Raw genomic sequence first — 21,990 nt, 5'->3', positions numbered from 1 at the left:
AGCTCTGCTGGCCTTGGTGCAGGCATCTCCACCCTGGCACCAGTCTCTGGCACAGGTGGGAATGGTACCACTGTGTTCACTGGAGAGAGACCTGTCTTCTTTGGAATTGGAGATCAGGTCTTACTCTTCCCATCTGAGGAGCAGTTCTTGCTACTCCTCTAGGCATTTCTATGCTTCCATGGACCTGGGCACAGAAGTACCATTGAGTGCATGCCCAGGAGGTCACTGGGGACTGCGCTGGTCCAGTGGCCCTTTTAGAGCCCCCTGGATTGTTCCCCCAGTTTCCAGGGCTCAATCCTGGTGCTCCTATTCAGTGGTCTTGGAAAGAAGGGGAGCATTGTCCTCTTGGGCAGCACCCAATCTGGACTGCAGTACTGAACCCGAAACCAAGCTGCAAGAGCCAGATCAATGGGATCCTGCCAAGGCAGAAAGAGAGGAAGAGCTTCCACAGCCAGTGCTGGCCTCCTCCTCCTCCTCCTTGGATAAGCTGTCTCAGGAGGGGGCGTTTCACCGCCCCTCAGTGACTGTAAGGCTCACCAAGAATTGTTGAAGAGTGTGGCCTTAAATCTGAGCATACAGGTGGAGGTAGTGCAAAGCCTACTTGACATGTTAGCTGCTATGGGCCCCTCAAAAGTAGCCCTGCCTCTCAGTGAGGCCATTATGGATCCTGTTAAGACCTTGTGGCAGACCCCGCATCCCTTCCCCTCTTTGTTCCTGCCCAGGCCACAAGTTCCTGTACACCCGTTGTCCCTCCCCCTAGTATCTCTGATGGTATCTGCGGCCAATGAGAAAGAAAGAAAGGTCTGTGGCCAGTGACCTGCGGCCAGGGTCATCAGGGTGCAACCCCAAAATCAAAAGGTTCAAAGAAATTAGACTTGTTTTGTAGGAAAGTTTATTGTACCTGAAGCCGTATGCAAATAGGAATGAACAATGCCTTCAGTCACTGGATGTTAGACGAGCCCTAGCTCTTTACATCTCACATACTCCATCTGTTCGACTATGATATTTTCATTCTATCTCTTTTTGTGAATTCTGGAGTGACTCTGAAGTCCAAAGCATAACATGCATGCTTGTGAGCAGATCAGGCAGATAAAGTCATTGGTAAAAAGAAAAGGAGTACTTGTGACACCTTAGAGACTAACCAATTTATTTGAGCATAAGCTTTCGTGAGCTACAGCTCACTTCATCGGATGCATAAAGTGGAAAATGCAGTGAGGATGTTTTATACACACAGACCATGAAAAAATGGGTGTTTATCACTTCAAAAGGTTTTCTCTCCCCCCACCCAACTCTCCTGCTGGTAATAGCTTATCTAAAGTGATCACTCTCCTTACAATGTGTATGATAATCAAGGTGGGCCATTTCCAGCACAAATCCAGGGTTTAACAAGAACGTCTGAGGAACAGTGGGGCGGGTAGGAAAAAACAAGGGGAAACAGGTTACCTTGCATAATGACTTAACCGCTCCCAGTCTCTATTCAAGCCTAAGTTAATTGTATCCAATTTGCAAATTAATTCCAATTCAGCAATCTCTCGCTGGAGTCTGGTTTTGAAGTTTTTCTGTTGTAATATCGCAACTTTCATGTCTGTAATTGCGTGACCAGAGAGATTGAAGTGTTCTCCGACTGGTTTATGAATGTTACAATTCTTGACATCTGATTTGTGTCCATTTATTCTTTTACGTAGAGACTGTCCAGTTTGACGAATGCACATGGCAAAGGGGCATTGCTTGCATATGATGGCATATATCACATTGGTAGATGTGCAGGTGAACGACATGAAAGTTGCAATATTACAACAGAAAAACTTCAAAACCAGACTCCAGCGAGAGACTGCTGAATTGGAATTAATTTGCAAATTGGATACTATTAACTTAGGCTTGAATAGAGACTAGGAGTGGTTAAGTCATTATGCAAGGTAACCTATTTCCCCTTGTTTTTTCCTACCCCCCCCCCCCCCACACTGTTCCTCAGACATGCTTGTTAAACCCTGGATTTGTGCTGGAAATGGCCCACCTTGATTATCATACACATTGTAAGGAGAGTGATCACTTTAGATAAGCTGTTACCAGCAGGAGAGTGGGGTGGGGGGAGAGAAAACCTCTTGAAGTAATAAACACCCATTTTTTCATGGTCTGTGTGTATAAAACATCCTCACTGCATTTTCCACTTTATGCATCCGATGAAGTGAGCTGTAGCTCACGAAAGCTTATGCTCAAATAAATTGGTTAGTCTCTAAGGTGTCACAAGAAGAAAGCCAAGGAAAGTGTGGGCCCCCTACTGAATGAGGGAGGCAACCTAGTGACAGAGGATGTGGAAAAAGCTAATGTACTCAATGCTTTTTTTGCCTCTGTTTTCACTAACAAGGTCAGCTCCCAGGCTGCTGCGCTGGGCATGACAGAATGGGGAAGAGATGGCCAGCCCTCTGTGGAGATAGAGGTGGTTAGGGACTATTTAGAAAAGCTGGACATGCACAAGTCCATGGGGCCGGACGAGTTGCATCCGAGAGTGCTGAAGGAATTGGCGGCTGTGATTGCAGAGCCCTTGGCCATTATCTTTGAAAACTCGTGGCGAACGGGGGAAGTCCCGGATGACTGGAAAAAGGCTAATGTAGTGCCAATCTTTAAAAAAGGGAAGAAGGAGGATCCTGGGAACTACAGGCCAGTCAGCCTCACCTCAGTCCCTGGAAAAATCATGGAGCAGGTCCTCAAAGAATCAATCCTGAAGCACTTACATGAGAGGAAAGTGATCAGGAACAGTCAGCATGGATTCACCAAGGGAAGGTCATGCCTGACGAATCTAATCGCCTTCTATGATGAGATTACTGGTTCTGTGGATGAAGGGAAAGCAGTGGATGTATTGTTTCTTGACTTTAGCAAAGCTTTTGACACAGTCTCCCACAGTATTCTTGTCAGCAAGTTAAGGAACTATGGGCTGGATGAATGCACTATAAGGTGGGTAGAAAGCTGGCTAGATTGTCGGGCTCAACGGGTAGTGACCAATGGCTCCATGTCTAGTTGGCAGCCGGTGTCAAGTGGAGTGCCCCAGGGGTCGGTCCTGGGGCCGGTTTTGTTCAATATCTTCATAAATGATCTGGAGGATGGTGTGGATTGCACTCTCAGCAAATTTGCGGATGATACTAAACTGGGAGGGGTGGTAGATACGCTGGAGGGGAGGGATAGGATACAGAAGGACCTAGACAAATTGGAGGTTTGGGCCAAAAGAAATCTGATGAGGTTCAATAAGGATAAGTGCAGGGTCCTGCACTTAGGATGGAAGAATCCAATGCACCGCTACAGACTAGGGACCGAATGGCTAGGCAGCAGTTCTGCGGAAAAGGACCTAGGGGTGACAGTGGACGAGAAGCTGGATATGAGTCAGCAGTGTGCCCTTGTTGCCAAGAAGGCCAATGGCATTTTGGGATGTACAAGTAGGGGCATAGCGAGCAGATCGAGGGACGTGATCGTTCCCCTCTACTCGACACTGGTGAGGCCTCATCTGGAGTACTGTGTCCAGTTTTGGGCCCCACACTACAAGAAGGATGTGGATAAATTGGAGAGAGTCCAGCGAAGGGCAACAAAAATGATTAGGGGTCTAGAGCACATGACTTCTGAGGAGAGGCTGAGGGAGCTGGGATTGTTTAGTCTGCGGAAGAGAAGAATGAGGGGGGATTTGATAGCTGCTTTCAACTACCTGAAAGGGGGTTCCAAAGAGGATGGCTCTAGACTGTTCTCAATGGTAGCAGATGACAGAACGAGGAGTAATGGTCTTAAGTTGCAATGGGGGAGGTTTAGATTGGATATTAGGAAAAACTTTTTCACTAAGAGGGTGGTGAAACACTGGAATGCGTTGCCTAGGGAGGTGGTGGAATCTCCTTCCTTGGAGGTTTTTAAGGTCAGGCTTGACAAAGCCCTGGCTGGGATGATTTAACTGGGAATTGGTCCTGCTTCGAGCAGGGGGTTGGACTAGATGACCTTCTGGGGTCCCTTCCAACCCTGATATTCTATGATTCTATGATTCTAAGTACTCCTTTTCTTTTTGCGAATACAGACTAACACGGCTGCTACTCTGAAAAAAGTCATTGGTGAGCATCTTGGTAGCTATAGCAGTGGTATGACACTTTTCCCTTGCAGCTAACAGTTGATTATTTCTGTCCTCTTCAAAGGCTTGGAAAACTCTGAGTGTGGTGTTTTGACATACTGACGCAGCCTTCTTGAGATCATCCGGTTTTATTGCACCAAAGCGTGTGCTGTTCTTGATGCTGTCCTTGTAGTGCTTTCTGGGGCGGTCTTGATTCCGGTATCCTTGTGCCAATTCTCCGTAAAAAAAAATTCTGGGGTGTCGATGTGCAGGCATCCTAATAATGTGCCAACCCAGCATAGTTGGGCTTTTATCAGCATGACGTCGATGCTTGTGGCATTTGACTTTTGGAGAATCTCCAGGTTTGTAATTTGTCTTGCCAGCAGATCCCCATAATGGCGTGCAGAGACCGCATATGGAAGGCCTCTAGCTCTTTGATATGTCATTTGTATGATGTCCAGGTCTCACAGCCATAGAGGAGAGATGTGAGCACAAAAGCTTGTAAAGTTTTCTTTTTGTTGAGAGGGTTATGTTGTAGGATTTCAGGTCTTTTCTACATAGCTTTCCTAGTGACTGAGAAGCTTTCTGTATCCTGTTTGTGATCTCTTTATCAAAAGATCTATCATTGGAGATGTTGCTGCCGAGATAGCTAAAATTGTCAACTTGCTTTAGTTGGGTTCCACTCATGGAGATGCTCGGGGATATGGCAGGGAGCGGTGAAGATGATTGATGCACCACTGCAGTTTTCTCCAGGCTGATTGTGAGGCCAAACAATTTTGATGCTTCGGCAAAGCCATCTATGATGTACTGGAGATCTCCCTCTGTGTGTGCTAGGAGGGCACAATCATCCGCAAAGAGTGTTTCTCTTATTAGTATTTCTTTTACTTTTGTTTTGTAAAAAGTACCTGACCTTGCATCCCCTCATGGAATACACAAATGATCTTTACCAGAAAGAACTAAACTATTCCAAAATTTCACCCAACTATATACAGCTATGGCTCACATGATGAAAGGTCTCCCAATCTCTTCACAGACAATTTTGTCCTGGATTACTTCATGTATTTGCACTTGTTATGCAAGAGAAGGAGGCGGGTGGTGGTGGTCGGGGACTCTCTCCTCAGGGGGACTGAGTCATCTATCTGCCGCCCTGACCGGGAAAACCAAGAAGTCTGCTGCTTGCCAGGAGCTAGGATTCACGATGTGACGGAGAGACTGCCAAGACTCATCAAGCCTTTGGATCACTACCCCTTCCTGCTTCTCCACGTGGGCACCAATGATACTGCCAAGAATGACCTCGAGTGGATCACTGCAGACTATGTGGCTCTGGGAAGAAGGATAAAGGAGTTAGAGGCGCAAGTGGTGTTCTCGTCCATCCTCCCCGTGGAAGGAAAAGGCCTGGGTAGAGACCGTTGAATCGTGGAAGTCAACAAATGGCTACGCAGGTGGTGTCAGAGAGAAGGCTTTGGATTCTTTGACCATGGGATGGTGTTCCAAGAAGGAGGAGTGCTAGGCAGAGACGGGCTCCTCCTAACGAAGAGAGGGAAGAGCATCTTCGCAAATAGGTTGGCTAACCTAGTGAGGAGGGCTTTAAACTAGGTTCACCGGGGAAAGGAGAACAAAGCCCTGAGGTAAGTGGGGACGTGGGATACCGGGAGGAAACACAAGCAGGAGAGTGCGAGAGGGGAGGGCTCCCCCCTCATACTGAGAAAGAGGGACGATCAGTGAGTGATCTCAAGTGCCTATACACAAATGCAAGAAGCCTGGGAAACAAGCAGGGAGAACTGGAAGTCCTGGCACAGTTAAGGAATTATGATGTGATTGGAATAACAGAGACTTGGTGGGATAATTCACATGACTGGAGTACCGTCATGGATGGATATAAACTGTTCAGGAAGGACAGGCAGGGCAGAAAAGGTGGGGGAGTTGCATTGTATGTAAGAGAGCAGTATGACTGCTCAGAGCTCCAGTATGAAACTTCAGAAAAACCTGAGAGTCTCTGGATTAAGTTTAGAAGTGTGAGCAACAAAGGTGATGTCGTGGTGGGAGTCTGCTATAGACCACCAGACCAGGGGGATGAGGTGGACGACGATTTCTTCCGGCAACTAATGGAAGTTACTAGATTGCAGGCCCTGGTTCTCATGGGAGACTTCAGTCACCCCGATATCTGCTGGGACAGCAATACAGTGGTGCACAGACAATCCAGGAAGTTTTTGGAAAGTGTAGGGGACAATTTCCTGGTGCAAGTGCTGGAGGAACCAACTAGGGGCGGAGCTCTTCTTGACCTGCTGCTCACAAACCGGGAAGAATTAGTAGGGGAAGCAAAAGTGGATGGGAACCTGGGAGGCAGTGACCATGAGATGGTCGAGTTCAGGATCCTGACACAGGGAAGAAAGGAGAGCAGCAGAATACGGACCCTGGACTTCAGAAAAGCAAACTTTGACTTGTTCAGGGAACTGATGGGCAGGATCCCCTGGGAGAATAACATGCGAGGGAAAGGAGTCCAGGAGAGCTGGCTGTATTTTAAAGAATCCTTATTGAGGTTACAGGGACAAACCATCCTGATGTATAGAAAGAATAGTAAATATGGCAGGCAACCAGCTTGACTTAACAGTGAAATCGTTGCTGATCTTAAACACAGAAAAGAAGCTTACAAAAAGTGAAAGATTGGACAAATGACCAGGGAGGAGTATAAAAATATTGCTCAGGCATGCAGGAGTGAAATCAGGAAGGCCAAATCACACATATTTTCTTTCTTGGGCCTGTCCTGTAGTAGGTGACTTCTGGGTACTCTTCTGGCTCTGTCGATCTGTCCAGTCAGAGAACACTTCAATCTCTTTGGTCACTCAATTAGAGACCTAAAAGTTGCAATTCTTCAACAAAAAAACTTCAAAAACAGACTCCAACGAGAGACTGCTGAATTGGAATTAATTTGCAAACTGGATACAATTAACTTAGGCTCGAATAGAGACTGGGAGTGGATGGGTCATTACACAAAGTAAAACTATTTCCCCATATTTATCCCCACCACCCCCCACCGCCCACTGTTCCTCAGACGTTCTTGTCAACTGCTGGAAATGGCCCACCTTGATTATCACTACAAAAGGTTCCTCGCCCCACCCCGCCCCTGCTCTCCTGCTGGTAATAGCTCACCTTGTGATCACTCTCGTTACAGTGTGTACGGTCACACCCATTGTTTCATGTTCTCTATGTATATAAATCTCCCCACTGTATTTTCCACTGAATGCATCCGATGAAATGAGCTGTAGTTCACGAAAGCTTATGCTCAAATAAATTGGTTAGTCTCTAAGGTGCTACTAGTACTCCTTTTCTTTTTGCGAATACAGACTAACACGGCTGCTACTCTGAAACTTGTCATTAAATTGGTATTTACTTATGTGGTTAAGAGTTTCTTAAAAGGTATTAATAATCTATATCCACCGATTAGAGATCCTGTACCTTTTTGAGTTTTAAATTTAGTGTTTTCACAGTTAATACAACATCTGTTTGAATGTATGGGAGATTGTACATGTTTCATTTACTGAGTAAGACTGTTTATAGTAGCTATTACCTCAGTGAGGCATGTAAGTGAGTTACAGCTGTTAATGGCAGAGCCTCCTTTTCCTGTCTTTCATAAAGATAAAATAGTATTACATAATCACATGAAGTTCTTGCCAAGGTGGTTTCTGGTTTTCATATTAATCAGTCATTAATTTTACCAACCAAGTGGGTGAAGCTAGATTACATTGGATGCTAGAAGGGCATTCATTTTCTGTTTAGACAAAACTAAGCATTTCAGACAATTACTCAATTTGCTAATGTCTTATAAGAAGAAGAACAAGGGGAAAACTGTCAGTGTGCAAATGCTTTCTAGATGGTTTAGCGTTATGTATTCAAGAAGCTTATAAGACAAAGGCAGCTCTAGTGGGAATCTGTAGAACGGCAACATCGAGTTCAATCCATACTTTCACTAAGCACAACTTATTAGACTGAGACTCTAGATCAGATGCAAAGTTTGATATAACAGTTCTGCAATCATTGTTTAGTTAGGACTCCATATCCCACCATCATTGGTTAGTTATTGCTTGTTATTTCCATGAGTGGGAATATTCAGAGGATACTCAAAGAAGAAATGAAGGTTACTTACCTGTAACCAGAGTTCTCTGAGATGGACTCTACATATTCATGCTCTCCGTATACTCTTCCCCACTTCCTGGAAGCCTTACTTACCGAAGGACCTGAAGCCGGAGCAGAAGTAACTGAGACTGCAGAAGCACTGTGCCCTTGTATACCCTTGCAGTGGAACATTCTGCATTCATTAAGGGGAGGAGCAGGGGAGCTGTGTGAGTTCTGTAATGGGCATTGCTAGCTAGGGTTCCACTGGTCAGAGCATCCGCTGAGTCAGAATATGCAGAGTCTATCTTGAAGAATTCTAGTTACTGGTAAGTAACCTTCATTTTTCTAACATGTTGGGATAATACTTAGCCCTGCCATGAGTGCAGGGGACTGGACTAGATGACGTCTCTAGGTCCCTTCCAGTCTTACGAGTCCATGATTCTGTGTTCTTTCATAGGCTCCTTTGCTAAGACCATCCCTCCCAATCCTCCAAAGCTCTGATGTCTGGTTCTTTCTGACTCTTCTCCCTCCTAGCCCCTGCTGAGAGGGAAGATATTTCTTTTACCACAGCTTTGTCTCTCATCCTGGTAGAAAGAGGATGCAGAAGAAAGAATTTCTCATCTGGGAATTCTTCTCTGTGGACAAAATCCAACACTGCAACCCCCCACAGTTCACTTGCTGGCTCACTTAAACTGAAGGTACAGCTTTGAAAAACTTTGGAGAAAACAGGAAGAGGAGTCAGTGACTGAGAGTGGGAAAATTCTCAGCTACTACTGGTTGACTCCAAGCTCATTTGCGTATACAGAAAGGACTATCCACCTAGTTTGCACCAATGGAATCAATCTGCAGGGAACAATGATGAGGTAAGGAATTATTTTTAAAACATGATTCATTATAAAATCAAAAGTATTTTAATAACAACTTTAATTTCCTGATCAGAGAATATTCAATGGAAAATATAGTGCAGGGTTGATTTCATGCTACAGTATAAACATTATTGTAAAGTGATTAGTCTGTTTTTTATATTTTATGTGCATGGTCAGTTTGTCTGTGTATTAGAGGAGTCCATTTAATTTTAAATCAGACCACCATCTGAATGAATGGCTTCAAAGTAATACATGTTTCTACTTCAAGAAGAAAACCCCAGGGTTTTTTTAACCTTCCTCTGCAGCATGGAGCGTGCATCACTTGCAGGTTTAAACTAGTGTAAATGGTGGATTCTTTTTAATTTGAAGTCTTTAAATCATGATTTGAGGACTTCAGTAATTCAGCCAGAGTTTATGGTCTATTACAGGAGTATGTGGGTGAGTTCAGTTGCCTGCACTGTGCAAGAGGTCAGACTAGATGATCATGATGGTCCTTTCTGACCTTTAAGTCTATGAGTCTAACTTCCAGTCATTGGATTTTGATATACATCTATCTGACAGATTAAAGTGCTCTTTAGTATTAGATATCTTCTCCTTACGCAGGAGGATACAGTGTACAGAGTTCAGTAACTGCTCTAGAGCAAACTATTATGACATGATAAGAAAACCAGAAAAAACTTGTCTACTTGACATACCAGAAAAGAAAGCATTTGGAGTACAGATGTGTGGTAATGGTGTGACAGACGATGAGGAGGAATTTGACTGTGGCATGGATGAGGTTAGTAACTGAAAACATCAGTTTAATGCAGGTTTTACAGAAGCATTGTACGTTTCTTGTATTTTATCCAATTTCAAAACTACTCTTCAAGAAAATACTGTGGGGAGGTCATTTTGGTTTTATCATAGAAGTGCTGTTCATGGTTCCATAGTTAAGGCTGAGTTCAGTTTGGCACTCAAAGCAGGGATTAGAACATAAAAACATAAGAATGACCATACTGGGTCAGACTAATGGTCCATCTAGCCCAAGGAATGAACGGGAACATGAATGATCAACTAATCCATCCCCTCTCATCCAGCCCCGGCTTTTGCCAGTCAGAAGTTTAGGGATACCCTGACCATCTTGGTTAATAGCCACTGATGGACCTATCCTACATGAACCTCTCTAATTCTCTTTTAGCCCAGTTATACTTTTGGCCTTCACAACATCCCCTGGCAACAAGTTTCACAGGTTGGCTGTGCATTGTGTGAAGAAGTACTTCTTTATGTTTGTTATTCTTCGCCTTGTGCACAGTTGTTGGAGAACTTTTTCTCTCAGCGATACCCATTGGGGTGGCTTGAGCACCCTCTGCCATTGTGCATCATGGGTATAAGAGGATGGAGTTGACCCCAGCCCTCTCAGTTCCTTCTTACCACCAGTGAGGGCTGTTGGTGCACTTCCAGTCTTGCTATCCAAGTTTTTCCATCACTCATTGCATATACTCTCTTTGTTGTTTAGTAGTTAGTAGATATAGTGCTTAGATTGTATTAGTGATAAGTTTCAGTTTTTAAGTCCTTTTTGGACGAAATCTGATTCTCAGGACTGGGTCCAGAGCCATGCCTTGCCCTCTGGGATTAAGTCCTGCCTGTCATGTGCCAGACTGATGCTGGTCAGTGATCTGCACCCAAACTGTCTAAAATGTTTGGGGGAATCCTACATAAGTGACAAGTGTCACATTTGTAGGGGGTTTACACCTCATTCTAAAAAGGATGGACCAGCAAGGCATAAGTGTCTCCTTATGGAGGTGGCACTTCACCCTCTGTTGGAACCATAGGACTCCAATGGAGTATACTCCAAGTGTGGCACCCTCCGCACAGATGTGCCTCCTGAGATGTCTTTGGCACCACGTTCTGTGTCTCCAGTACTGAAGAAGAGACACAGATCTTCCAAGGACTCGGTAATTCATTCAGCAAGACCTTAGGTACTGAGACCAGCTAGAGACAAGGACTCTGTGGGATGGCATTCCACAGAACATTCATCTGCTACAAGAGTGTTTTTTTGACTCTGGAACTTATGCTAGGCCCATCAAGCCTGACCCCTGAAATTTCTATACAAAGACACCAGACTCAAGACCCAATTCCAGTACCAATAATGCTGAGATTTGCTTAACCTTTTGGTATCAATGTCCCCAGCATTTAAGGAAGGGTTTCAGCTGGTACTAGTGACTGTAGTTCCTACATCAGCTCCACAAGAACATGCGGTTCTGATGTTGCTTCCGGTACCTAAAAAGCCAGTAGGTTCCAGGGGCAAGCCACTATTAATATCCCCACTACCGCCATCTCCATGTTCAGCTTACCTGTCTCTTGTCCACATGGGTTCTTCTCCACTGTTATAGCAGGAATCTGACTCATCTTGGATTCAGAAGAAGGGTCTTTTGTGTCCCATACCATACAGGAAGCTTATCCTCTGTCAGAGCCTTAGGGTCCATGGAAGTCACAGCAGTATCAACAGTGGCCAAATCATAAGGGGTAATGGCCTGTACAACCATGGAGTCCACCACTGCTATGTCAGTGGCCTTTCTGGACCCTGTGAAGTGCCCTAGCCCCTGCTATGACAACCCGTCTCCCATCTGAGTTGCCTTCCTCAAGGGTGCACAGAGACCATCAGTACTGCAGACAACATTCTCCAACACCCAGTACAGGCACTGGTACTGAGCAGCTGAAAGTTGCTCAAGCAGCTCCTCCATTGCAAGAGGTAGATCAGCCTTTGCCTTGGCATCCTGGTGCATCTTCTTCATTGCCAGATGAGGCTGTAGAGAAGTATGCACCACCACTAGAGGATTACAAGGCTTACCACGAACTGCTTAAAAGAGTGCCCCAGTGTTAGACATTCAAGCAGAAGAGGTCCATGAAAAAATCCCACAAGATAGTGGACATATTAGCGTGTGCGGGGCCCTCCAGAGTGACGCTTCCAATTAACGAAGCAATTCTGGAACCAATCAAAACATTTTTGCAAACCCTTTCTCCCCACGGCTAAATAGGCAGAGAACAGACACAGTGTCCCTTCTAAGGGTTCCAAACACCTCTGCTCTCATCCCCCTACATCTCCAGTAGCGGCAACAACTAATGAGTGGCAGAGGCAGGGACACCAAGAAGGGTTGACACCAAAGGGTAAAGAATCAAAGAGGCTGGACTTGTTTGGTCATCAACTTTATTCTACAGGAGGCCTACAGCTTAGAATTGCTAACCAACAAGCACTCCTATGTCACTACGACTTCACCCTAGGGGAAAATATCATGATGTTTAAAGACAGGCTACTGGAGGACTCCAGGCAGTAGTTCATTCTTATCGTAGAGGAGGGCAAGCTGGTGGCCAGGACAGCTTGGATATGGCGGACTCAGCAGCTTGATCCGTGGTATCTGCCATATCTGTTAGGAGGTGTTTGTGGCTGCAGTCTTCTGGTTTCCCTCCCGAAATACAGCATACCATCCAGGATTTGCCCTTTGAGGGTCTCTCCCTCTTTTCACAAAAGATGGAAGATAGGCTGCATAGCCTAAAAGATTCCAGGGCAACACTGAAATCATTTGGAATCTATACACCTGTGACAAACTATCCCACTGTGTAGGAAAGATAGGAAGTATGGCTTGAGACCACCCTGGCTTACCCAGGAGATCTTCAAAGATCTAAAAATCAAAAAAGAGTCACACAAAAAGTGGAAACTAAGTCAATTACAAACGATGAATATAAACAAATAACACAAGTATGTAGGGACAAAATTAGAAAGGCCAAGGCACAAAATGAGATCAAACTAGCAAGAGACATAAAGGGTAACAAGAAAACATTCTACAAATACACTAGAAACAAGAGGAAGACCAAGGACAGGGTAGGCCCGTTACTAATGAGGGGGGAAAACAATAACAGAAAATGTGGCAATAGCAGAGGTCCTTAATGATTTCTTTGTTTTGTTTTTCACCAAGAAGGTAGATAGTGATTGGACGTCTAACATAATGAATGCCAGTGAAAATGAGGTAGGATCAGAAGAGGCTAAAATAGGGAAAGAACAAGTTAAAAATTACTTAGACAAGTTAGATGTCTTCAAGTCACCAGGGTCTGATGAAATGCATCCTAGAATACTCAAGGAGCTGACTGAGGAGATATCTGAGCTATTAGCTTTGAAAAGTCATGGAAGATGGGAGAGATTCCAGAAGACTGGAAAAGGGAAAAAATAGTGCCAATCCATAAAAAGGGAAATAAGGACAACCCGGGGAATTATGGACTAGTCAGCTTAACTTCTGTACCTGGAAAGATAATGGAGCAAATAAGTAAGCAATCAGTTTGCAAACATCTGGAAGATAATAAGGTGATAAGTAACAGTCAGCATGGATTTGTCAAGAACAAATCTTGTCAAACCAACCTGATAGCTTTCATTGACAGGGTAACAAGCCTTGTGGATGGGGGGGGAAGGGATAGATATGGTACTTCTTCATTTTAGTAAAGCTTTTGATAGTGTCTCGCATGACCTTCTCATAAACAAACTAGGGAAATGCTACCTAGATGCTACCTACTATAAGGTGGGTGCATAACTGGCTGGAAAACCCTTCCCAGAGAGTATTTATCAGTGGTTCATATTCATGCTGGAAGGGCATAACTAGTGGACCCGCTCAGGGATCAGTTCTGGGTCTGCTTCTGTTCAATATCTTCATCAATGATTTAGATAATGGCATAGAGGGTACACTTAAAAAGTTTGCGGACGATACCAAGCTGGGAGTGGTTGCAAGTGCTCTGGAGGATAGGATTATAATTCAAAATGATCAGGACAAACTGGAGAAATGGTCTGAAATAAATAGGATGAAATTCAATAAGGACAAATGCAAAGTATTCCATTTAGGAAGGAACAATCAGTAGTACACATACAGCATGGGAAATGACTGCCTAGGAAGGAGTACTGCGAAAAGAGATCTGGAGGTCAAAGTGGACCACAAGCTAAATATGAGTCAACAATGTAACACTGTTGCAAAAAAGCAAACCTCATTCTGAGATGTATTAGCAGGAGTGTATTAGCAGGACCGCGAACAGGGAGTTTTGAGAGGGAGTTCTCCAGGTAAAGGAGGAGCAAATACGGGACCCTTGGGGTAAGTGGCTGACTGTAGTGTGTGTTTGTGTTTGGGGGTTATTTGCTGTGTGCTGAGCTTGTGTGTGTGTGTGTGTGTGTGTGTGTGTGTGTGTGTGTTTGTTTGTTTCAAGGACCGTGTGCTGTGGTTGGCAGTTGAAAGCTGTGACCGTCTAAACAAGTTTTGAAATCTAGAAGCCTCTGTTCATTGGCTGAGCCTTCATCGGGGGCAGGGCTATCAAGAAGGCCAGGGCTTTATAAAGAAGTGAGCAAGCGAACAGGGAGCTTTGCAAACAGGGGCCACTAACAGGGAGTTTTGAGAGGGAGTTGGGAAGGAGCGTGGGAAGGGGGCGAGGTACACTTGCCATTCTTTAAAACCTTTACACTAAACTATAATCTGTAATCAAAACTAAACTATAATCAGAACATCTTGATTTAAACAAAAACCCTATCATTAACCTAGTTAGCTATAGGAGAAAATGCAGGCAGAAGCCCAGCAGCAGAATGGGGGCTATCCTGTTTATTGCGCTCAGTGTAGCATGTATGATTACCTGCCCTGTGGGCGGGTGGCATATGTGTGCATTCGGTGCATGGAGCTCCTGGCCCTCAGAGACTGTGTACGGGCTTTGGAGGCCAGGGTGGCGGAACTGGAGGAGCTAAGGGAGACAGAGAGGTATGTTGATGAGGCTTTCCGGGACACTGTAGATTTGTCCCACCTCCAGTCAGGTAGCCCCTGTGCTGTTAAGGAGGATAAAAGGCCCAGAGAAGGAGAGCAGTCAACAGGAACAGAGGGAAACCTTCCCATAATTGGGAACCTCCTGCCAGATGATGTTGGGATATCCTCTCGCACTGAGGTTACCTCTCTGGGGGAGGGAACTCCAGTCATTAGGAAAAGGCAGGTGTTAGTAATGGGAGATTCGATCATTAGAAACATAGATAGCTGGGTTTGTGATGACCGGGAGAACCGTATGGTGACTTGCCTGCCTGGTGCAAAGGTTGTGAATCTCTCGAGGCATCTAGATAGATTTATGTATAGTCCTGGGGAGGAGCCGGTGGTCATGGTACATGTAGGTACCAATGACATGGGGAAGGGTAAGAGAGACGTCCTGGAGGCCAAATTTAGGCTGCTAGGAAAGAGACTGAAATCCAGAACCTCTATGATGGCATTCTCAGAAATACTTCCAGGTCCACGCGCAGAGCCAGGTAGGCAGACAGAGCTTCAGAGTCTCAATGCATGGATGAGATGATGGTGTAGAGAGGAGAGGTTTAGATTTATTAGGAACTGGGGAAACTTTTGGGATGGGGGAGCCTATACAGGAAGGATGGGCTCCACCTAAACCAAAGTGGATCCAGACTGCTGGCACTAAACATTAAAAAGGCTGCAGAGCAGTTTTTAAACTAAGAGACGGGGGGAAAGCCGATTGCTGCAGAGGCGCACTTGGATCGGACAGAGAATTATCTTAGAGGAGAGTCTATTGATAGAGATTCTCTAGGTTTTAGTCAGGAGGAGAGGATGGAAGAGGGTAAAGTATGGGCCAGATCAGATGAGAAACATTCACATAAAGAATCTGACACATCAGGAAAGGGCAGACAAATAAACAGTGACAAGTTTTTAAAGTGCGTGTACACAACTGCTAGAAGTCTAAATAATAAGATGGGTGAACTAGAGTGCCTCTTGTTTAAGGAGGATATTGATATAAACTGGGAGGAGAAGTAGATACGCTGGAGGGTAGGGATAGGATACAGAGGGACCTAGACAAATTTGAGGATTGGGCCAAAAGAAATCTGATGAGGTTCAACAAGGACAAGTGCAGAGTCCTGCACTTAGGACGGAAGAATCCAATGCACCGCTACAGACTAGGGACCGAGTGGCTAGGCAGCAGTTCTGCAGAAAAGTACCTACGGATTACAGTGGATGAGAAGCTGGATATGAGTCAACAGTGTGCCCTTGTTGCCAAGAAGGCCAATGGCATTTTGGGATGTATAAGTAGGGGCATTGCCAGCAGATGGAGGGACGTGATTGTTCCCCTCTATTCGACATTGGTGAGGCCTCATCTGGAGTCCTGTGTCCAGTTTTGGGCCCCACACTACAAGAAAGGTGCGAAAAAATTGGAAAGCGTCCAGCGGAGGGCAACAAAAATGATTTGGGAACTGGAACACATGACTTATGAGGAGAGGCTGAGGGAACTGGGATTGTTTAGTCTGTGGAAGAGAAGAATGAGGGGGGTTTTGATAGCTGCTTTCAACTACCTGAAGGGGTTCCAAAGAGGATGGATCTAGACTGTTCTCAGTGGTAGCAGATGACAGAACGAGGAGTAATGGTCTCAGGTTGCAGTGGTTGAGGTTTAGGTTGGATATTAGGAAAAACTTTTTCACTAGAAGGGTGGTGAAGCACTGGAATGCGTTACCTAGGAAGGTAGTGGAATCTCCTTCCTTTGAAGTTTTTAAGGTCAGGCTTGATAAAGCCCTGGCTGGGATGATTTAGTTGGGGATTGGTCCTGCTTTGAGCAGGGGGTGGGACTAGATGACCTCCTGAGGTCCCTTCCAACCCTGATATTCTATGATTCTATGATAATAGGCATCACAGAAACCTGGTGGAGGGAGGACAATCAATGGGACACAATCATTCCGGGGTACAAAATATATCGCAAGGACAGAACAGGTCATGTGGGGGGGCGGGGGAGTGGCACTATATGTGAAAGAAAATGTAGAATCAAATGAAATAAAAATCTTAAATGAATCCACATGTTCCATAGAATCTCAACGGATAGTAATTCCATGCCTCTAATAAGAATATTACAGTAGGGAGCTATTATCGACCACCTGACCAGGACAGTGATAACGACGATGAAATGCTAACGGAGATTAGAAAGGCTATCAAAATAAAAAGTCAATAATAGTGGGGGATTTCATTTATCCCCATATTGACTGGGTACATGTCACCTCAAGATGAAATGCAGAGACAAAATTTCTTGATACTTTAAATGACTGCTTCTTGGAGCAGCTGGTACAGGAACCCACAAGGGGAGAGGCAACTCTCAATCTAGTCCTGAGTAGAGCACAGGGTCTGGTCTAAGAAGTAACTGTAACAGGACCGGTTGGAAATAGTGATCATAATACAATAACATTTAACATTCCTGTGGTGGGAAGAACACCTCAACAGCCCAACACTATGGCATTTAATTTCAGAAAGGGGAACTATGCAAAAATGAAGAGGTTAGTTAAACAGAAATTAAATGGTACAGTGACTAGAGTGAAATCCCTGCAAGCTGCATGGACGCTTTTCATAGACACCATAATAGAGGCTCAACTTAAATGTATACACCAAAATTAAAAAACACAGTAAAAGAACTGAAAAAGAGCCACCATGGCTTAACAACCATGTAAAAGAAGCAGTGAGAAATAAAAAGGCATCTTTTAAAAAGTGGAAGTCAAATCCCAGTGAGGTAAATAGAAAGGAGCATAAACACTGCCAAATTAAATGTAAAAATGTAATAAGAAAATCCAAAAAGGAGTTTGAAGAACAGCTAGCCAAAAACACAAAAGGTAATAACAAAATGTTTTTTAAGTACATCAGAAACAGGAAGCCTGCTAAACAACCAGTGGGGCCCCTGGACAATCGAGATACAAACGGAGCACTTAAAGATGATAAAGTCATCGTGGAGAAACTAAATGAATTCTTTGCTTCAGTCTTCACTGCTGAGGATGTTAGGGAGATTCCCAAACCTGAGCCGTCTTTTGTAGGTGACAAATCTGAGGAATTGTCACAGATTGAAGTGTCACTAGAGGAGGTTTTGGAATTAATTGAGAAACTTAACAGGAACAAGTCACCGGGACCAGATGGCATTCACCCGAGAGTTGTGAAAGAACTCAAATGTGAAATTGCGGAACTATTAACTATGGTTTGTAACCTGTCCTTTAAATCAGCTACTGTACCCAATGACTGGAAGATAGCTAATGTAACACCAATATTTAAGAAGAGCTCTAGAGTGAGCCTGGCAATTACAGACCGGTAAGTCTAACGTCAGTACTGGGCAAATTAGTTGAAACAATAGTAAAGAATAAAATTTTCGGACACATAAAAGAACATAAATTGTTGTGCAAAAGTCAACATGGTTTCTGTAAAGGGAGATCATGTCTTACTAATCCATTAGAGTTCTTTGAGGGGGTCAATAAACATGTGGACAGGGGGATCCAGTGGACATAGTGTACTTCGATTTCCAGGAAGCCTTTGACAAGGTCCTTCGCCAAAGGCTCTTACGTAAATTAAGTTGTCATGGGATAAGAGAGAAGATCCTTTCATGGACTGAGAACTGGTTAAAAGACAGGGAACAAAGGGTAGGAATAAATGGTTAATTTTCAGAATGGAGAAGGGTAACTAGTGGTGTTCCCCAAGGGTCAGTCCTAGGCCCAATCCTACTCAACTTATTCATAAATGATCTGGAGAAAGGGGTAAGCAGTGAGGTGGCAAAGTTTGCAGATGATACTAAACTGCTCAAGATAGTTAAGACCAAAGCAGACTGTGAAGAACTTCAAAAAGATCTCACAAAACTAAGTGATTGGGCAACAAAATGGCAAATAGTATCAGAGGGGTAGCCGTGTTAGTCTGGATTTGTAAAAGTGGCAAAGAGTCCTGTGGCACCTTATAGACTAACAGACCTATTGGAGCGTAAGCTTTCGTGGGTGAATACCCACATCGTCAGATTCATGTGAAATGGCAAGTGAAATTTAATGTGGATAAATGTAAAGTAATGCACATTGGAAAAAATAACCTCAACTATACATACAATATGATGGGGGCTAATTTAGCTACAACTAATCAGGAGAGAGATCTTGGTGTCATCGTGGATAGTTCTCTGAAGATGTCCACACAGTGTGCAGCGGTGGTCAAAAAAGCAAACGGGATGATAGGAATCATGAAAAGAGGGATAGAGAATAAGATGGAGAATATCTTATTGTCTTTATATAAATCCATGGTATGCCTACATCTTGAATACTGCGTACAGATGTGGTCCCCTCATCTCAAAAAAGATATACTGGCATTAGAAAAGGTTCAGAAAAGGGCAACTAAAATTATTAGGGGTTTGGAACGGGTCCCATATGAGGAGAGATTAAAGAGGCTAGGACTTTTTAACTTGGAAAAGAGGAGAGTAAGGGGGGATATGATAGAGGTATATAAAATCATGAGTGGTGTGGAGAAAGAATAAGGAAAAGTTATTTACTTGTTTTCATAATATAAGAACTAGGGGCCACCAAATGAAATTAATGGGTAGCCAGTTTAAAACAAATAAAAGGAAGTTCTTCACTCAGCGCACAGTCCACCTGTGGAACTCCTTGCCTGAGGAGGTTGTGAAGGCTAGGACTATAACAGGGTTTAAAAGAAAACTGGATAAATTCATGGAGGTTAAGTCCATTAATGGTTATTAGCCAGGATGGGTAAGGAATGGTGTCCCTAGCCTCTGTTTGTCAGAGGGTGGAGATGGATGACAGGAGAGAGATCACTTGATCATTATCTGTTAGGTTCATTCCCTCTGGGGCACCTGGCAATGGCCACTGTTGGTAGACAGGATACTGGGCTGGATGGACTTTTGGTCTGACCCAGTATGGTCATTCTTATGTTCTTATGTTTTAAGCAAGACACGAGAAGTAATTCTCTGCTCTAATCCACACTGATTAGGCCTCAACTGGAGCATTGTATCCAGGTCTGGGCACCACATTTCATGTAAGATGTGAAAAAATTGGAGAAAGTCCAGAGAAGAGCAACAAAAATGGTTAACGGTCTGGGAAAACATGACCTAGGAGGGAAGATTGAAAAAATTGGGTTTGTTTAGTCTGTCAAGGTGGAATAAGCACTGGAATAAATTGCCTAAGGAGGTTGTGGAATCTCCATCATTGGAGATTTTTAAGAATAGGTTACGCAAAAACCTGTCAGGGATGGTCTAGATAATACTTAGTCCTGCCATGAGTGCAGGGGACTGGACTAGATGACTTCTCAAGGTCCTTTCCAGTCCTATGATTCTGTGATTCCCTACCAGCAACCCCAGAGGCTCATGGGAATAAGCTCTTTAGCTTAGACATAAATGACTCATCTGTATCCTCTTTGCCTTCCTTGGGTTCTTCCCTGGGGATGCTAAATTTCTTAAAGGACCTAGTTTATCGTTAATTTTAACCCATGAACTAATTAAAATTGTAAATTCTTAGAAAATTAGTTCAGTCTCTATTGAGAGAGTAAGTGCTACCATTTTGGGAAGGTATTTTTCATGTATACCAAAGCAGTTGAATCCCTGCTGTAAGTGCAAAATGGAACTCAACCTACATTATGAAGTTGTTACCAACACCTTTGTCACCATAATAGGCCGTTAATAGGCTCAGGTTAAGAGCTTGGGTAACTCTTCACTGGGGCCATTGTGACATCAGTGCTAACTACACCAGTCGCCAAATTTCTTCTGCAGCTAATTTGTATGCAACAGTGCTGTTGGCTGTAATGACTCCGTGGTCCGAGCGGAGACTGGACACATCTAGTTTACTTGGCCCAACTGTCACTGCTCTTTAAAGGTTCCATGGCTGCATCAGTGCCTGTAAGGCTCTCCATGCCATTGTTGCCTTAGCACCACTCCCATTTTGGCAGCAGTACCAGGAGAATTAAGACAGGGGTACAGGGGGAGCCCTTAAAACCCAGAAACATTGGGACTCAGGGAGTACGCCAGGGGTCTCAAACACATGGGCTGCGGGCTGAATGCAGCCCTCAGGGCTATTTCCTGTGGCCTGCCAGCTCCCTGCGGTCCCCCTGTCCCACCTAACGCTTAGCTAGAGCAGCTCCGGCCCTCAGGGAAGGGGTTGGAATGGGGGCAGGGAAGGGGTGGGAAGAGGCGGGGCAGGGGCAGGGCCTCATAAAAGGGGTGGAGTGGGGGTGGGGCCGAGGGCGGCGCGGGGGGAGGTGTCAGTAATGCGGCCTTCAGGCCAATGTACTAGACCTCATATGGCCCTCGTGGTCATTTGAGTTTGAGACCCCGGGACTACGCTATCTCCATACCTAACTGCACATAGGACCAGTCTCACTAATGCAACCCTCTAAACCAGTAGGTAAATTACAAATTGAGCACCAGATTCATGAGTGTGCTTTGGCTGCTGAATGCTTCTTTAGTGTCCTGGTGAATCTGCTTTTAAAAGCATACATTAAATAAAACTATTGAAGGTTGTTTGCACATGTCTTCAGATCATTAGAAATATTACATCTGTCTATGGTACTTATGTGACCCCCATCACTGTAGAATCTGAACACCTCACAATCTTTTAAATGTATTTATCCTCATAAGACCCCAAGGAGATAGGGAAGTACTCTTATCCCTGTTCACAAATAGTTTTTCTGTGCCTCCGTTCCCTGAGTGTCTTGTCCTCAAGCTCACATGAAGATTACAGCAAAGCATGGAATTAAACCCAGTCTTCTCAGTACTAGGCTACTCTCATAACCACTGGACTATACTTCCTCTCTAGATGGTAGCATTCTCTTTGGATTTCTTGTGTAGCATTTGGATCTAAAATTTTAATATTTCTTTTAAATCTATATGATTTGAACTGTGGTGGGGAATGGGAATTTGTCTCTCAACTTCACTAACTTTATTACTATTTGAAAGAAATAGCACTAATGACATTCAGTAAAACGATAAAGTATGAGAGCAGTGCTATGCCAGGAGAACTCTGCAGCAGATTGTTATAGTGAGGTGTTATTTCATTTTGTATTTGAAGGTGTGCCTACGGAATGGTTGTTGCCTAGCCAATTGTACGGTAAAGCCAGGTGCTGTCTGTATTTCTGGACCTTGCTGTGAAAACTGTCAGGTGAGATAAAA

At 44.3% G+C, this 21,990-nt stretch overlaps 1 protein-coding gene across 1 annotated transcript in view; it reads left to right on the top strand.

Moving 5' to 3' along the window:
* The window catches only part of LOC114021340 (disintegrin and metalloproteinase domain-containing protein 9), a 105,775-nt gene that overhangs the window by 54,791 nt on the left and 28,994 nt on the right, over window positions 1-21,990 (top strand). The window contains exons 12-13 of the mRNA XM_043525839.1: window positions 9,661-9,835; window positions 21,890-21,979. Coding sequence (XP_043381774.1) covers window positions 9,661-9,835; window positions 21,890-21,979 — 265 coding nt within the window. The remainder of the gene's footprint in view (window positions 1-9,660; window positions 9,836-21,889; window positions 21,980-21,990) is intronic.

The sequence above is a fragment of the Chelonia mydas genome, chromosome 1, assembly GCF_015237465.2.
Source record: "Chelonia mydas isolate rCheMyd1 chromosome 1, rCheMyd1.pri.v2, whole genome shotgun sequence".
Taxonomy (NCBI): domain Eukaryota; kingdom Metazoa; phylum Chordata; order Testudines; family Cheloniidae; genus Chelonia; species Chelonia mydas.
This window is presented reverse-complemented; position numbering and strand designations above follow the sequence as displayed.